The sequence below is a fragment of the Talpa occidentalis genome, unplaced genomic scaffold, assembly GCF_014898055.3.
Source record: "Talpa occidentalis isolate TD23 unplaced genomic scaffold, MPIMG_talOcc4v2.1 talOcc4.8, whole genome shotgun sequence".
NCBI lineage: Eukaryota > Metazoa > Chordata > Mammalia > Eulipotyphla > Talpidae > Talpa > Talpa occidentalis.
The window spans coordinates 66,221,353-66,237,764 of record NW_023605194.1 but is presented as its reverse complement, the minus strand read 5'-3'; the positions used below and the strand labels follow the sequence as shown (position 1 = coordinate 66,237,764).

At 45.5% G+C, this 16,412-nt stretch overlaps 1 protein-coding gene across 2 annotated transcripts in view; it reads right to left on the bottom strand.

The window, feature by feature from the left end:
- KLHL22 (kelch like family member 22) overlaps positions 1–16,412 on the bottom strand; it is a 45,191-nt gene that overhangs the window by 12,690 nt on the left and 16,089 nt on the right. For both annotated transcript variants that reach the window (XM_037495753.2, XM_037495755.2), the window contains exons 4-5: positions 13,689–14,407; positions 7,906–8,098 (exon numbers count right to left, since the gene is read on the bottom strand). In XM_037495753.2, coding sequence (XP_037351650.1) covers positions 7,906–8,098; positions 13,689–14,407 — 912 coding nt within the window. The remainder of the gene's footprint in view (positions 1–7,905; positions 8,099–13,688; positions 14,408–16,412) is intronic.

Sequence of the window (16,412 nt, the reverse complement as noted above, 5' to 3'; positions counted from 1 at the left end):
ATAAACCTGTTATGAATATTTATGTACAGCAAACTTTTTATTTCTCTTGGATAAATGCCCAGGATGAAAACATTTTACCAGGTCACAAGGTAGATGGAAGTTCACTTTTTAAAGATACTACCAAACTTTTGCTTAGTGTGGCAGTATCATTTATACTTTCCCAGTCTCTATGTATCCTCATCAGCATTTGGTATTGTCCCCCATTTTTATTTAGCCATTATGATGCTGGTTTTCTCAAACTGCATCTCCCTCCTGGCTAAAGATGTTGAACACTTCATGTGATATTTGCTACCTGTGTATCTTCCTCAGTAAAATGTCTTCTTAAATATTTTGCCTTTGTTCCATGTCGCAGCTTGTCTTTTCAACTGCTTAACAGGATCTTTTGCAAAGCAAAAGTACATAATTTTGATAAAAGTCCAATTTATCAATTTTTCTTTCCATAGCTCAAGTTTTTGTGGTCAAGTCTAAGAACTCATTGCTGAGCCCTAGGCCCAGGATTTTTTCTCCCTAAAAGTTTTGTAGTTTTACATTTAAGTTTCCATCATTTTGAGTTAACTTTTATATAAGGTATAAGTTTTGGGTTGATGTTTACTTTTTTATGCCTACAGAAGTCCAAATGCCCCAGTATCATTTGTTGAAAGGTTACCTTTCCTCTACTCAATTGCCTTTGCATTCTTGTCAAAAAATGTTTCTCCATTGTCCCAATGACTTACTCATTTGTCTCTCCATCAATAACAGTATTAATTATAGCAGTTATATAGTAAATCTTAAAATTGGATTGATTCTTTCCATTTTGTTTCAAAATTATTTGAGTTATTCTAGACCCTTTGTTTTTCCATACAAATTTCAGAAGAATATCATCTCTATTTACAAATAAAAAAATACTTGCTGGGGTGTGGGGAAGAACTGAGTTAAAGAATTAGTATCTCTATTTTTTGAGTCTTCTAACTCATGAACATGGTATGTCACCCTATTTATTTACATTTTCTTTCATCAGCATGTTATAATTTTCAGCATGTAAGTCTTGTAAAAATTTAGTTAGATTTATACTGACATATTTCAATTTTTTAAACAACTAGAAATTGTATTATATTTTATTTATTTTTTTTAAAAAAAAAATTATTTTTATTTATTTATACAAGCACTGGGTACAGTCAGAATCATGGGAGGGTGAGAGAATTCACCAGAGCCAGAGCGGGGAGCAGAGCAGGCAGAAGGACCGAAGCACACTGCTGAGGGGAGCAGCGGGCGGCAGGAGAGGTCTGCGCACGATGTGGGACCCTCCTCTGGTGGCTGGGGAGCAGCTGGGGATCGAACTGGCGTTGCAGAGGCTGCTGGCAGCTTCGCAACCCAGCGCTCAACTGCTGCGCCACTGGGGAGGCCCTGTATTATATTTTAAATTTCAAGTTCCATGTGTTTAGAAACCATGTGTGTAGAAATACAAAAAAATTTTGTGTTTGTTGTATATCCTGCAATCTTGCTGAACTCACAGTGCTAGGATTTTTGGGGATAGATTTCTTTAGACTTTTTGACAATTTTATCATCTGAAAATAGTTGATTTCTTCTTTTTCAATCTGTATACCTTTCTTAACTTAGCTTTTTCCACTGGCTGGAACCTTCGACTATGCTGAATTAAGGGTGCTGAGAGAAAACATCCTTGCCTTGTTTTCCACCTTAGGAAAAAGCACTCATGTCAGCCTTCTCCACTGACTATGTTAGTGGTAGGAACTTTGCAGATGTACTTTAAGCTGAAGGAATTCATTGCTAGTCTTTTTTTGTTAATCCCCTTGTCTTTTTCCTTCCCCTTCCCTCTTAACTTCAGATCCTTCACAGTGTTTATTAACATCTACTGGTTTTTGTAAGTATTTTACTTTCTCAAATCCAATAGCTATTAAGCACCATATTGTTTAGTCTACATGTATGTGCGTTTTTTCCTTTTGTTTGGCATTATGGTCAGAACAGAGTACTTATCTCTTCTTGAAAATGTTCATGTGCACTTAAAAAAAAGTGTATGCAGTGGTTTTTTGGTGGAGTACTCTGTGTTAAAACTATTCTGTCTAGGGCCTTTCCTGGTGTCACAGGCGGTTGAGCGCTGCGCTGTGAAGCTGTCCACAGCCTCTGCAGCACCGGTTTGATCCCGGCCAGCCAGCGAGGGTCCCACATGGCGCAGCAGACCTCTCCTGTCTTGCCCACTGCACCCCTCAGCAGTGTGTTTCGTCAGTCTGCCTGTTCTGTTCCCTGCTCTGTCTCTGGTGAATCCTCTCACCCTCCCACACCTCTGGTCTGTACCCCGGTTCTTGTATAAATAAATATTTTTTTTTAAATTGTTTATTTATTTATACAAGCACTGGGTACAGTCAGAAGCACGGGAGTATGAGAGAATTCAACAGAGCTAGAGTGGGGAACAGAACAGGCAGACTGACAAAACACACTGCTGAGGGGAGCAGCGGGCGCAGCAGGAGAGGTCTGTCGCACCATGTGGGACCCTCACCAGCGGCCGGGGATGGAACCGGTGCTGCAGAGGCTATGGGCAGCTTCACAGCGCAGCGCTCAACCGCTGCACCACCAGGGGAGTCCCAATAAATAAATCTATTAAAAAAAAAAAAAAAACGCTATTCTGTCTAGCTCCTCATTCAAGGTTATTGTTTCCTTATTTATTCCCTGTCTTGTTAATCTATCCATAGTTCTGGTGTATTAAATTCCCCCATTATTGGGCTTCCCTGGTGGCACAAGGGGTTAAGACGCAACCTATGAAGCTGTCTGCAGCCTCTGCAGCATGAGTTTGATCCCTGGCTAGGGGGCTATTCACATGGTGCAGCAGACCCCTCCTGACTCGCCCGCTGCTCCCCTCAGCAGTGTATTTCATTCAATCTGCCTGTTCTGCCCCACTCTATTTCTGTGAATCCTCTCACCCCCACCCCCACACCTCTGGCCAATACCCCAGCTCTTGTATGCATAAATAAATAAATCTTAAAAAAAAAAGCTAAAAAAAAATCCCTCATTATTATTGTGTTGTGAGTATCTCTCTTCAGTTCTGTTATTGTCTTATTTTTCTTGGTGTCCCATCATTCAGTGCATATATATTTATGTGTAGTTTATCACTGTATCATAATATCCTTTTCTATTTCTTACTATTTTTTTAATTGGAAACCTATTTTATCTAAGTATAGCTTTTCCTGACTTCTAAAAAATTTTTATTACCATTTGTTTGTAGCACTGTATTCCAGTCTTTAATTCTCTATTTATCTCCTCTGTTTATCTCCTCTGGTAAGACAGATTTCTTATTAATGGCACAAGGTTTGACTTTGTTTTGAAAGCCATGCAACACTACAGCTTTTGACTGGTGATACTTAAGACATTTATACTTAAGGTGATATTGAGACATAAATGCTTATTGGCCATTTTCGTTTTGATTTTTTTAATAGTACATCTTATGTTTTTATTTTTTGAAATCTTCCTTTTAGTGTTTTATTTAGGTTCCATTTCTGCTGTTTTATGTGTTACTTCTATTGATTTCTGTTTTGTTTGTTTGTTTATGTCTATTGAGTTTTGTTTGAAGTTCTTCTGAGGTTCATCTATGATGGACTATTTGTGTGACCTGTTGGACCATCTGGTCTCATTCTGTCCGGCTCCTCCTTCATTGTATATGATTTAGATGCCTGTTACCTCTACATTTGCTGTTGCTTGATAATTATCCCTTCAATCATGTATGACTAAATGGTGATAAATTCTTTAAGTTTTTGCTTTTTAGTGAAGATCCTTACACTTCCTTCTGTCTTGAATGTTAATCTTACAGGGTAAAGAGTTCCAGATTAGAAATCTTTAAGCACCTTAAATATCTCCTGCCAATCCCTTCTTGCTTGAAATGTTTCCACAGAAAAGTATGCTGATAGTCTTTTCAGTCTCCCCTTACAGGTTACCATGTTTTTTGTCTTGATGTTTTTGGTATTCTGTTCCATCATTGGCTTTTTTTTTTTTTTTAAAGATTTCTTTCTTTCTTTCTTTCTTTCTTTCTTTCTTTCTTTCTTTCTTTCTTTCTTTCTTTCTCTCTCTCTCTCTCTCTCTCTCTCTCTCTCTCTCTCTCTCTTTATTTCTTTCTTTCTCTTTCTCTCTTTCTCTCTCTCTCTCTCTCTTTCTTTCTTCCTTCCTTTCCTTTCTTTCTTTCTCTCTCTCTCTCTCTCTCTCTCTCTCTCTCTCTCTCTCTCTCCTCTCTCTCTCTCTCTCTCTCTCTCTCTCTCTCTCTCTCTTTCTTTCTTTCTTTCTACAAGCACTGGGTACAGTCAGAAGCGCGGGGAGGGTGAGAGAATTCACCAGACGAAGTACACTGCTGAGGGGAGCAGCAGGCGGCAGGAGAGGTCTGCGCGCCATGTGGGACCCTCCCTGGTGGCCGGGGAGCAGCCAGGGATCAAACCAGCACTGCAGAGGCTACGGGCAGCTTCGCAACCCAGCGCTCAACCGCTGTGCCACCGGGGAGGCCCCTCCATCATTGGCTTTTTTTTTTTAGATTTTTTTTTTTTATTTTATAGAGGCATGTTTATTTATTTATTTGTTTGTTTGTTTGTTTTGTTTACACATGCACTGGGTACAGCCAGAAGCACGGGAGGGTGAGAGAATTCACCAGAGCCAGAGAAGGGAGCAGAGCAGGCAGAAGGACCGAAGTACACTGCTGAGGGGAGCAGCGGGCGGCAGGAGAGGTCTGCGCGCCATGTGGGACCCTCCTCTGGTGGCCGGGGAGCAGACGGGGATCGAACCAGTGCCGTAGAGGCCGCGGGCAGGTTCGCAACCCAGCGCTCAACCGCTGCGCCACCGGGGAGGCCCTCCATCATTGGCTTTTAAAAACGTTATGAAAATGTGTCTGCTTGGTATTTTTTTTAAAAGATTTATTTATTTATTTATACAAGCACTGGGTACAGTCAGAAGCACGGGAGGGTAAGAGAATTCACCAGAGCCAGAGTAGGGAGCAGAGCAGGCAGAAGGACCAAAGTACACTGCTGAGGGGAGCAGCGGGCGGCAGGAGAGGTCCCGGTGGCTGGGGAGCAGCTGGGGATCGAACCAATGCCACGGAGGCTTCGGGCAGCTTCGCAACCAGCACTCAACCGCTACGCCACAGGGGAAGCCCTGCTTGGTATTATTTTGTTTGGAGCTCTTTGGGCTTCCTGGATGAGGATATTTGGTTTATTTTCTGGATCAAGATGGTTTTGAGCAATTATTTTTTTAAATAAAATTTCCATGCCTTTCTCTTCTCCTTCTGGGGTCCCCATGATACAGATGTTATTTGATCAAGCTTCCCAAGGTACTCATACATTTACCCTTTTTAAAAATTTTTCCTCCATGTTGCACTGTGTGTTCTCTGACAATGTGCTTTTAAGCTTATTAATTCTCTCCATTACTTGAGTTTGTCTCAATAGTATTTTTTAATTCAGTTACAGTATTTCTTAGCTCTTTTACTTCTAATTTTAACTACCTGATATCTTCTTGATCTTCATCCTGTTCCTATGTTATAGCTCCCATTTTCTTTTTTTAGTTCCATAAACATTGTTTTAACAGTTACCTTGAACTCCTCTTCATTCATACTCTGCAGCTATGCTAGATTGACACTCTTCTTAGGACTTTTTTACTCCAGTGTTTGTGGTATAGTCTCTTTATTTCTATTTTTTATAAGCTGTAACGAGGTGATATTTTAATTGCTGCTTCTACACCTGCTGAAGTGATTCAAGAATTTGCAGCAGGAAGGAGTGACAGGCGGAAAGGAACTGTGACAGTAGGGCACCAAGGGATTATCTCCAGTGAGCATGAGAGATTCAAGCACCCTACTGTGCTGTGGATGCTGGAGCTGTATGGTAGGGAGCCAGTATGATCCCCTCCTGTATGTTAGCGCCTCCTTCTCAGTGTCTGATAGTCATGCAGCTTCTACCTTTAAGCTGTGTTTGAGCACTGAGCATGGATTGTAGTTGAGACGGGGTCATAGGCTTGGAGTTGTTCTCTTTTCTTTTCCAATACAAAGCCCTATCTGGGGTGTTCGCTCCTATTGCTAACAGGTGCTAAAACCTTGGTTTATGCAAGTGTTCATTTGTTGTCTTGGTTTTAGCTCTGAGGGGATAGGAGTGGCACATTTTTCAAATATCCCAACCTCAGACATCCCTGGTAGCCTAGGGGTTAAGTCTCAGCACTACCACTGTGAAAGCTCACAGCGTTGGCCTGAGTCTGATCCCTGGCCAGGGAGCTAACCCACAGAACTCTCCTGTCTCACCCATTGCTCCCTTAGCAGTGTTTTTCAGTAAATCTGCTGTTCTGCTCCCAACTCTGTCTCTGATGAATCCTCTCACCACCCCCACACCTTTGGCCTGCACCCCAGTTCTACACAAAAATAAATGAAATTTTAAAAACAAACAAACAAACAAATATCCCAACCTTAGTTTCAAGTAGAGGCCTGTTCTATGAGGAGACACAGGTAATCTGACTTGTTTCTCCCCACTGTTTGAAGCTACAGTTCTCCTACATTGACAAAATCAGTTTTAAGGCTGTAATCCTTGCTCTGCTCCATGATCCCAGTTTTTTGTAGAAAGGCACAAGCCACTACCGCCTCTGGACCATCCAGTGGCCTGGGACTGCTCTCCTGTTCCTCTTGTTTAAACTCTCTTCTCTCTACAAGCATATCCCACACTTACCTCTTTCTCAGAATAAATTCCTGGCCTGGAAGATATTTCCTCACTCCAGATGACTTCCCATCTTTCTTTAGATACTGATCTAACTGACTTCTCCCCAGATAGATCTTCTCCAAATAGTCTATTGACATTTACCTGCTAGTGCCCCCTCCCTGGGCATTGTTTAGCTCAATCCCTCTTAACTTCCTAATCACACTTACCACAGATGGTAATTATTTTTAACTGATCAGCTTAGTGCTTAAGGCTGGTCTTTCCTGCTGGGTTGCAAACACCAGGGGGTTTATACCTTTGTCATTTCTTGTCACTACTGTATCCCAAGGTCTTAGAACAGGATAGGTGCTTATTAAGTAGTTGCTGGATGAGTCAATGTATGAACGTTGGCAGTAAGAAGTTAGTTGAGGGCCAAGACTGCCCCTCTGTGGCGATGCTGGAGAACTGCAGCTCCCCAGTAGGACCCAGACACAGTCCCCGAGGCACATTCCCGTACCTGCCCGGGAACAATGTGACAGCGTCCCGTATACCATATTTTTTGTCTGGGAAGCTAGAGGGTCTAGCAGGTGCTCCACAAATGACAATGCTGCTGCTAGCAGGGCGTGTACCATATTCTCAGAGACTGGGAAATCCAGGAGAGAACAGCAAGGTCTTGTACTTGCCCCAGGATCTCACGTCTGGCTTCAAGGCCAGAGCCGAAGTAGCCCAAGGCCACAGGATAACAGAAAGGCACCTTCCTAAAACATTATCTTTGCACAATGAACCTTCTTTTAAACATCTTCAAATTGGAACAAGCCAAAGTATTATGCAGAGTGCACAGAATTTTTTTAAAAAAACATAAAAAAATAAAACTTCAAGTGTTTTTGGCTTCTCAAAGACCCTGCTCTCCAGGAGGTCAATGGGAGAGAAATCCAAGGCTTCTGAGTCTCTCTCAGCATCCCTCCTGCTTGACATCTTAGGACTTAGCTCACATTAACTGTGCTAAGGCACAGGCTAGGGGAAGGTTTTTGTCTCATTTGAACTGAAGTTAAAGCAAGGACCAAGGTCTCACCATGGGAAAGAAATTCTGGGGAATGGAGTCTAGACACTTGAAGAGGCTCTCCCTAAGAAGCTGGCTGACCCTCAGATCACTTCTCTACCATTCTCCGTACTAAGTGCAGTGCCTTTGGGCGGACACCTCCATTGACTCTCCACACCCTAGGAAAGGAAAGTGGGCTGAAAACGGCCCTTCTTGAAGGGGCTTCCTTACCTCCCTCTTGAGTGGGGCCACATAGGCCCAGGAGTTGGTGGCAGGGTCATAGCGCTCCACAGCATTCAAGTCATTGTGGTAGTCACGGCCTGCCACTGCATAGATGTACGTGCCCACGACACACACACAGAGATCTGCATGTTCCTGCTGCAGGGACTGGATCTGGAACCAGCGGTTGTGCCGTGGGTCATACCTTTTAAGAGGACACAAGGACAGCAAATCACTGACAGGTGAGAGAGCCCACCCAGCAGGCCCATATTCTCACTCCATCTGCCCCCACTCACCAGAATATGCCCACCTAGCACTCTGGAAGGCATGGCCAGGATCCTCTGGGGTTTCTATCTACAACTTTGGGCCCTTGCAGATATAACCTCTTGGGTGGCTTCTAGACTGCCTAACTATATACCCCAGGATGCCCCATTTCTGTGGCCACAGCATTTCATTCTCACCTGTCTCACCTTATGGTCCCATAGCCCCATCCCCATTCAGAAACTCCACATTATGAGAGCCTTGCTGGGTTGAGTCCTGGAAGGGTGGCACAGGGAAGGGAGGAGAGTCACTCTACTGACATTAGAGATACCTTCCTACACCTTTCACATCAGATACAGCTGTCCCCAAGTCACAGACTTGCCTTCTCCTGTCTCCCCAAGTGACAGCTTCACCCTGCTCAAGTGCCCCACTCATGCTGCCCACTGCCACAACCCTTCAGCTTGTCTACCTTTCTTCTGCTTTCAGAGGGCTTCACATTCTCAGTCCAGGTAACCTCAGTCATCCCACGACAGACTATCACCCCTCATCTTCTCCTGCACTTCAGACTCATGGCACAAATACCTGCCAGTCACCTCCAGCTGATTGTTCACCTATCCTGAATGGAACCTCAAGTTCCCTCTTTCAACCGGTCTCATCCTTGTTGGTGATCATACACCAGAATCCCAACGCCTTAACCAATACCCAAGGAATCTGCAGCCCAAATCCACACCCACCTTTCTAGCACTGAGTCCTGCCCCAGGCTTTCCCCACTTATGGGGGGAAGGGTGCTCCCTGCCCCTTCTCCCTTTCTCCATGTCCCAGGCCTGGTGCTCCGTTGGGCCCACAGGAGGCACACAGGCAGGTGTGCTGTTTGGGTTAACACAGATGATGGACCAGAACCCTGGGAGCTGGAGTCCATTTTTCCGTGACCTGTGGTGCCTTTTCCCCTCAGCATCCACCAGGCAGCAGTATCTGTGCTTCTGCTTCTGGAGCCTTCTTGCTCAACAGTCCATGTACAGGGATAGCCCCAAATAACTGCTTTTATTTCTCTACAGTAAGTGCAACACCAAAGAGAACAAGTGAAACTTCAACTGGCTAGAAAGAGAGTGAAGAAAATTCTCTTTGGCCTGGTTTGTATGCTGGTTGATGAAGAGGCTGGTTTCAACCCGTGCCCCAAAGCACAAGTTAGACATTCTATCACTGCTTATTCTATCATTTGGCCAGCCCCTCTATGCCAACCAGGAATGACAAGAAACAGAGTGCCTCAGGAGTTGGGGTCAAAAGGAGAAAAGAAGCATGCACCTGGTGACATGAACACCAGGTACTAGCTGGGGTGACCTTAGTAAGAGTTTTACTCTTAACATTCACTCAGTTTCTGCACTGAGTGGCAGTGATATCACCTGCCTAGAGAAGCTATCATGAGGGATCATAAGCGACAAGATCCTTGTTAACTTGAGGGACATTCATAAAAAACTGAGATTAATTTCCATATTCCTGGACCTCAGGATAGCTCCTGGCCCAGGGTAGATCACACTCTGTCTACCAAATGAAGTAAGCAAAGGAATAAAAGTGCTATTAGTGAAATCATTCATTCACCCTACAAATATTCACTGGCCATCTAACATGGATTAGGCACAGTGCTCAGTACTGGGAACTCAGAGGCCCTGCTTTCCATTGTAGAATGGGAAAAATTGCTAAAGAGAGCAGAGTACACACTCAAGTGCTCAACATAATGGCAGGTACCAGGAAGGGAAAAAGGAGAGAGTATGCTCTTCCCAGCGCAGAGCTCTCCTATGGAAACCAGTCAGTGCCTCCTGAGGAGAATGAGACTTGGGTAGCTGGGGAGCATACCAGGCAAGAGGTCTGGCTGGAGACAAACAGAACAGCCCTGGGCACCTCACTCACAAAAGCCCCATCAACTAGGTAAGAGGGTGCCACTGCCTTTCCTGTGCAAGATGCCTGTTCATGCCCATTTCTTGTGCCCTGTTTTCAGCCAAAAGCAATTCAGCATCTTCCCCCAGAGTAAGACAAGACACTCCAGATGGAGGGTCTTCTTCCCTCTGGTCTCCCGCCATCATAGCTTCTCAGGCTGAGTTCATTTGGATTTGTGGTTGTTTCACATTTAAGGAAAACAAACACATATGCACATACACATCTATACAGACAGCAAACATCAATAATTCAGACATAACCACAGGTTCACTGATTTCTTATCTCCCCCCATGTCCTGTATCCTATATTTTCCTCTATAATTTTCCACTTTGTCAGGTTAAATCCTCAAGTGTTTTATCCTTTTTTTTTTTTTTTATTTAAAGAGCAGGTTTATTAGGGAAAGGGGACAGAAGAATGAAGGACACTTGCATAGACACAAGCGGACAGGAAAAGCTGCCCCAAAAGGGACAGGTTTGCTGAGAGAGGCCTGCATGGTCACAGGCAGGCGGCCTTGGGGAGAGCTACCTCTGCTGCGGGAGATCAGTGAAGAGAAGTCCCAGCATGGTACAGGTCATGGGCAGGCAGGAAGGGTGCTGCCCTGCAGAGGGAGAGAGCTGGTGAAAAGAAGCACCTGCATAGTCACAGGTGGGCAGATGGAGTGCTGCTCAAGTGTTTTTTTCTAATAATATAAGATTTATGGGCCTCCCCGCTGGCGCAGTAGGTTGAACACAGCACTGTGAAGCTGTCCGCAGCTTCTGCAGCACGGGTTCAATTACCGGCCGGCCAAGGAGATGCCCACATGGCACGGCAGACCTCTCCTGTCACGCCTGCTGCTCCCCTCAGCAGTGCTTTTGGTCTGTCTGCCTGTTCTGCTCCCCACTCTGTCTCTGGTGAGTCCACTCACCCTCCGGCGCCTCTGGCCTGTACCCCAGCTATTGCATAAATAAATAAATAAACAAACAAACAAACAAATAAATAAATAAATAAAATTTAGTTACACATAAGGATATAAACAGTTTTTGCCACTTCTATGCAGATTTTGGATCATGCTATTGCAAACTCAGAAGCCAAGTCTAGAGTTGGAACAAAATGTTCTAGGATCCTTATTAAATTTAGTAAACTTGTTTTTCTGTATTTCGATCACTTAAGCATTCTCATGACTAATTTTTTTTTTTTTTTTTTGGTGGGACCCTTGCCAGTGAGGGCAGCCTCACAGCACAGCGCTCAACTGCTGCGCCACCAGGGGAGGCCCTCTCATGACTAATTTTAAAGTCCATTATAATTAAAACATTTTTTGAAATACACTTTAAAATATTAAGTCATGGAAGTGTCTCAGTTTGAGAGTTATTATTCTCAGTTGGATCAGGGCACAAGGCAATATGGAACCAGTCACTACCAGATAAGGGCAGTCAGTATTCAGGAGCCCATAGGATGATACTATAGAAAAGGAGCAAAGGGCTTACCTGGTGGCGCAGGGGTTAAAGACAGCACTATCAGGCTATCCCCAGCCACTGCAGCATGAGTTGGATCCCCAGCCGGCCAGGGAGCAACTCACATGGCGCAGCAGACCTCTCCTGTCTCGCCCACTGCCCCCCTCAGCAGTGTATTTCAGTGGATCTGCCTGTTCTGCTCCCCACTGTCTCTGGTGACTCCTCTGACTACCCCCAGCCCCGCACTTCTGGCTTACTAAACTCCAGTTCTTATATGCATAAATAAATAAATCTTTTTTTTAAAAAAAAAGAAAAAGAGCAATGGGGGCAATAGAAAGAGAAGAGAAACAGTGCTATCCTGGCAAATACAAGGCAAAAACAATTTCATCTACAGTTTATGTGCTAATGCTTTTTGATATACCCTAGTAAGTCCCTAACTCCCCACCAAAATACAAACCCTAATTTACTGCAAAATCTTGGTTTTTTGTTTTCTGAGACTCTACAGAGCCATGAGATGGGAAAGGGGAGAAAGAAACGTGACTATTAAACCATTTAAATGAAAATCCAAGTGACTGTAGAGATGACAGACCCCGAGGACCTCCCAGCCATGTCCCCCACACACTCTGTGGCCTGGCCCCTCAATGGGTACCTGTTCCTGCCAGGCAGCTCTCATCATCCTTACATGCCATTGCTTGAGGCTGTAGTTATTAATCACAGGTTTGATATTGACATTTCCCAGAGTTTAGCTTTGGTCTCATAGCACATGTTCACAAAAAGGAAATTTAGACCAGTCTTGAGTGGAATTGACTTCTATGACACATAGCAGGACAGACTGCAAGGGCACGCACCCGCCCCCCACTATCACCCCCAGAGACAGCCCACCATGTGCTGACTATCACTCTCTAAAGAGGTTTATTTACAGATCTATGGTGTGCTGTCAGCAGGGAGATCTGGCTTTGGCCTCCAACTGGGAAACTAAGTCCCCTACAAAAGCAGCTTTGAGACTTGGCCAGAGGGAATTCCAATGTGGTACTGCCACACCCACTGGGGACAGTTTCTGGTTAAGGAGCAAATGAAGGTGTATTTTCCTCCTTTCTAAACTGTCTATCCTTACATTTGACCACAACATGCAAAGCTTTGGGTCTCATTCTAGTTTAATAAAGGTGATCACTTCCTGGAGCCAGGAGGGTGGAGGTGGCTGAGAAATAGCCATCTCTTCCTCAGTCTGTCACTCCACTTGCTTCTAGGGACTATGGCCAGGTCAGACTCCACAGCAACCACACCCTAAAAGATGGTAACAGGAACATGAACACGGGTAGTGTCAACTCACAGCTGCCAGCAGCAGTTGCCAGTGCTGTTCTTCAGCTTTCAGGGGGCAGACACAATAAATCCCAAGAAAATCAGACCAAGGTACAGAAAAGGAGACCTTGGAATTTACCCTATTTCTCTTATTCTGCCTAAAGAAATGGATTTGTGAATCAGTCTCAAAGACCCACAGAAATATTATAGATCACAGCAATCCCTTTTGGAAAACTGCCTCCTCCAGAGACCACGTGCCCATCATACTACAGACAGCAGGGCTGGATAAGTGAGCGGACATTAGCTCTCTTATGAGACTCAGTGACATCTGTCAGCCTTTTGTTCTCCTGTAGACTAAGGGCGGTGCGTACAGTGGGAGCAGCAGCAACAAGAAGCCATCATCCACCACATACTTATGATTAGGAGTGCAGAGCAAAACAGACAGGCAAATGGAAGATGAGATGTGGGTGAGGCAGAAGGAGAGACCGCCCTGTCCAATCTTCCAGTGCCTACGTTTCCTCCTTCAAGGCCCAAGTGCCCTTCCTGCCTCAGGCTCCCCTCTCCTGTGCTTAGTCATGTGCAGTAATAACCCAGGCCCTCACCCACAAGGAGCAGAGTGTAATCCAGGGTGATGGATTTCTGAGAAGGAAACAAGAATGAAAGTATGCCAGGTCCCCTTTTCCTAGTGGCACTGCTAGCTGCATTCTCTGATAACTTTATTCCACAGAACAGATGTACCCCAACAGGCCACAAGATTAATTTACAAGGCTGACCACCTTGGCCTTGCAGAACTCACTCCCCTAACCAGCTCTCTGAGCTGACTCCTGCACCACAGGACCACCCACAGACGAAGGACCATGGGCCCTTTCCTACCTCCAGCATCGGGACTCAGCACGAAAGCCCTGGACATTGTTGTCCCCTCCGATTAGGTACACAAAGTTGTTGAGCACTGCAATCCCCTGGTTGGACATGCGCGGGGCCAGGGAGGCAGTGAAGTGTTTCCATTCTCCCAGCAGGGGGTTCAGGTACTTGGCCTGGTCACTGAGGACAGTGGACGGCGTGGAGTGAATGCCCCCAAAGCCCACGACGCACCGGAAGTCTGATCGCAGCTCTGTCTGTGGGCCCTGAAGACTAGGCTGCAGGCTCTCATTCTGGTGATACATGAGAGCGCTGGCCACTGTGTCCCTCAGTGGGCTGGGCTCTAGCTTGTCATGCAGCCGCTGGAGGACCTCAACTTCCATGAGCGGAAACCGCACTGTCTCAAGGAGCTTGGGTGGCTCATGCAGCGAGATCTGGTCAGCCTGTACCTGCTCCAGGGTATAATGGTAAAGCAAAGCGCCCTCATACACCTCAGTCTCACAGGAGACCTCCAGGCGGTTGCTGCTGAGGAGGGAGTAGACCTTCTCCAAGGGAAGCTGGCGGTACTTGTCAGTCCTAGAGAAGGCCACAAAGTTTTTGAGGATGTAGGTGTCTAGCTGCTCAGTCAGGCGGCTCAGGTCAAACAGCTCTGCCAGCCGGTAGACGTCAAGGATGTTCTCCTCATCCACCCAGGACATGAGGAAGTCACAGCAGAAATGAATAATTTCTGGAATCTGTGAAGAGAAAAATGACCCATTTACACCCGAGCTGGGGATAGTGTCTGGGTGTGGGAGACAGAGAATGACATTGGACACGTGGTTTATGTGGTCATCCACTGCAGTTGGCCCCCTTGGTTGTCCCCAACCTTTCCCAGGGCAGAGATCTGCCACAGCCTCTCCCCCAACACACTAAAGACAACGAAGGCTCACTGTAGACTATGTAGGCTTAAATCCCAGCTCAGTGATCTATAGCATGTTCTCACCTCTTGCTTCTGTTTCCTAATCTATAAATCAGGGATAAAGTGGAGAAGAATATGTTGAAACAGGAACTACCTGGCACAGAGCAACCCCCTGATATGTTAGCTGCCTTTCAGTTCAAACGTGTTGAACCTCTAGAGAAGCAGGAAGCAGCACAAAGGCCACTATGTTAGTTATTACTGGTTTGGAAGGTACCTGGGAGCCCAATTTGGAAGGTTACCACTTCCCAATTCTCTAGAAGAAAGCCTTTTCTCCTGCCACACTGGAGAACAGTCAAAGCTGTGGGCCCAGGAAACCCACGCCCTTCCCCAGGAGCAGGGCCTGAAACTGCCCCTGCCCTAAGAACTGTCAGCAAGGCTCACCCAGCACCCATCCTGGGACTATGACTCAGAGTCCTTGAAAAATAGGTAAACTGTCCTGCTTGGGCAGAGGGCCGCTCAACTTCAGTTAGTGTGGAGGCTCCCAGGCAGCCTACACTTTTCCTTTGCTAATCATGCAGAAGAACAGGTCGGTTAGAAGGAGAGCATGAAACAGAAAGGCATTTAGGTGGGAGCTGAGAATTAGGGCACAGCGCTCTAGGACACCTTTGGTTAGGTAACTGAGGTGGGGCAGAACAGGAAGGCAGAGGAAGGACTCAGGGAAAGCTGCCCAGATACTGCTAAGTTTTTTTAGGAAAACAGAATTTTAGGATTTCTCTAAAAACAGGAATATCTCACTTATCCAGCATCATCACCAAATTACACATAAGTAATCTGCTGGCATCTGCTAGCTTATTAATAAACATGTAAACTCTTTTTATTTCTATTTCGAGGAAGTTTAGTTCTTGTTAGTTGATTTGATATGCTAACACTGAGGAGGCAAGCCAAGTGTCAGGCAGGTGTTTGTCCCACATGGGATGTTCTCATAATGCTTTGTTAGGTCCTGAATATCTTTACTTGTTCATCTGTATTCTCCCTTAGCAGACATTTCTTCTTTGCTCTTTTGCCTAAATACTATGTCTGATTTGTTCTGGGCCAGGACACTGGAGACTAGATGCTGGGTACAAGGTGAATGCCCACACAACCCTAGGTGGGTCTAAGCAGTTCCATAAGAACCCTCTTGTCCCATCCTCACCAGCAGGGCAGGGTGTGCTCTGCCAGGTGGCCTATCAGAGAGATTACCCCAGAAATGCCCCCTGCAGGAATCCACTGAAAGGTTCAAAGAAGGGGACTCATTTTTGGGGAATGATCCAGTGCGGATGGCATCACTGGAATTCAGACCAGGTCTTTGGGGGCACCATGAAGAGTCTTACTCTGAGCCCAGTGCGGGGCACAGCGTGTGCAGAGCAAGCAGCAACAGTGATCTAGTGGGCCTACCAACTTAGAAGTTATGACAAGTAAAAACTGATTCAAAGACAACATTGCATTAAGGCCCAATACGTTAAAAACAAAACAAAACAGATCCTGACTGCTTGAGGTAAATTGGGGGCTCCCCCTCTTAGGCTGCCACAGCAATGGCCCTAGGCACTGTGGCTCTAAGGAGCATGGGCCAAGCCTTGCTAGGAGTGAGCACATTGCAGGTGGGGTAAGGAAAGTGGTATTTGGGAAGATGTTTTGGTGTTGGTGTGTGTGATGGATGCAGAGGAGGAGAAGGAGAAGGGATCAGATAAGAAGAAAAGGTGAGGACAAAGGTGAGGGGACAAGAACAGAGATAGCTACAGGTAATATTTACACAGACCACAAATCATACCCTGTTTGCCTGGAAACAGAGAACAAAGGTGGAA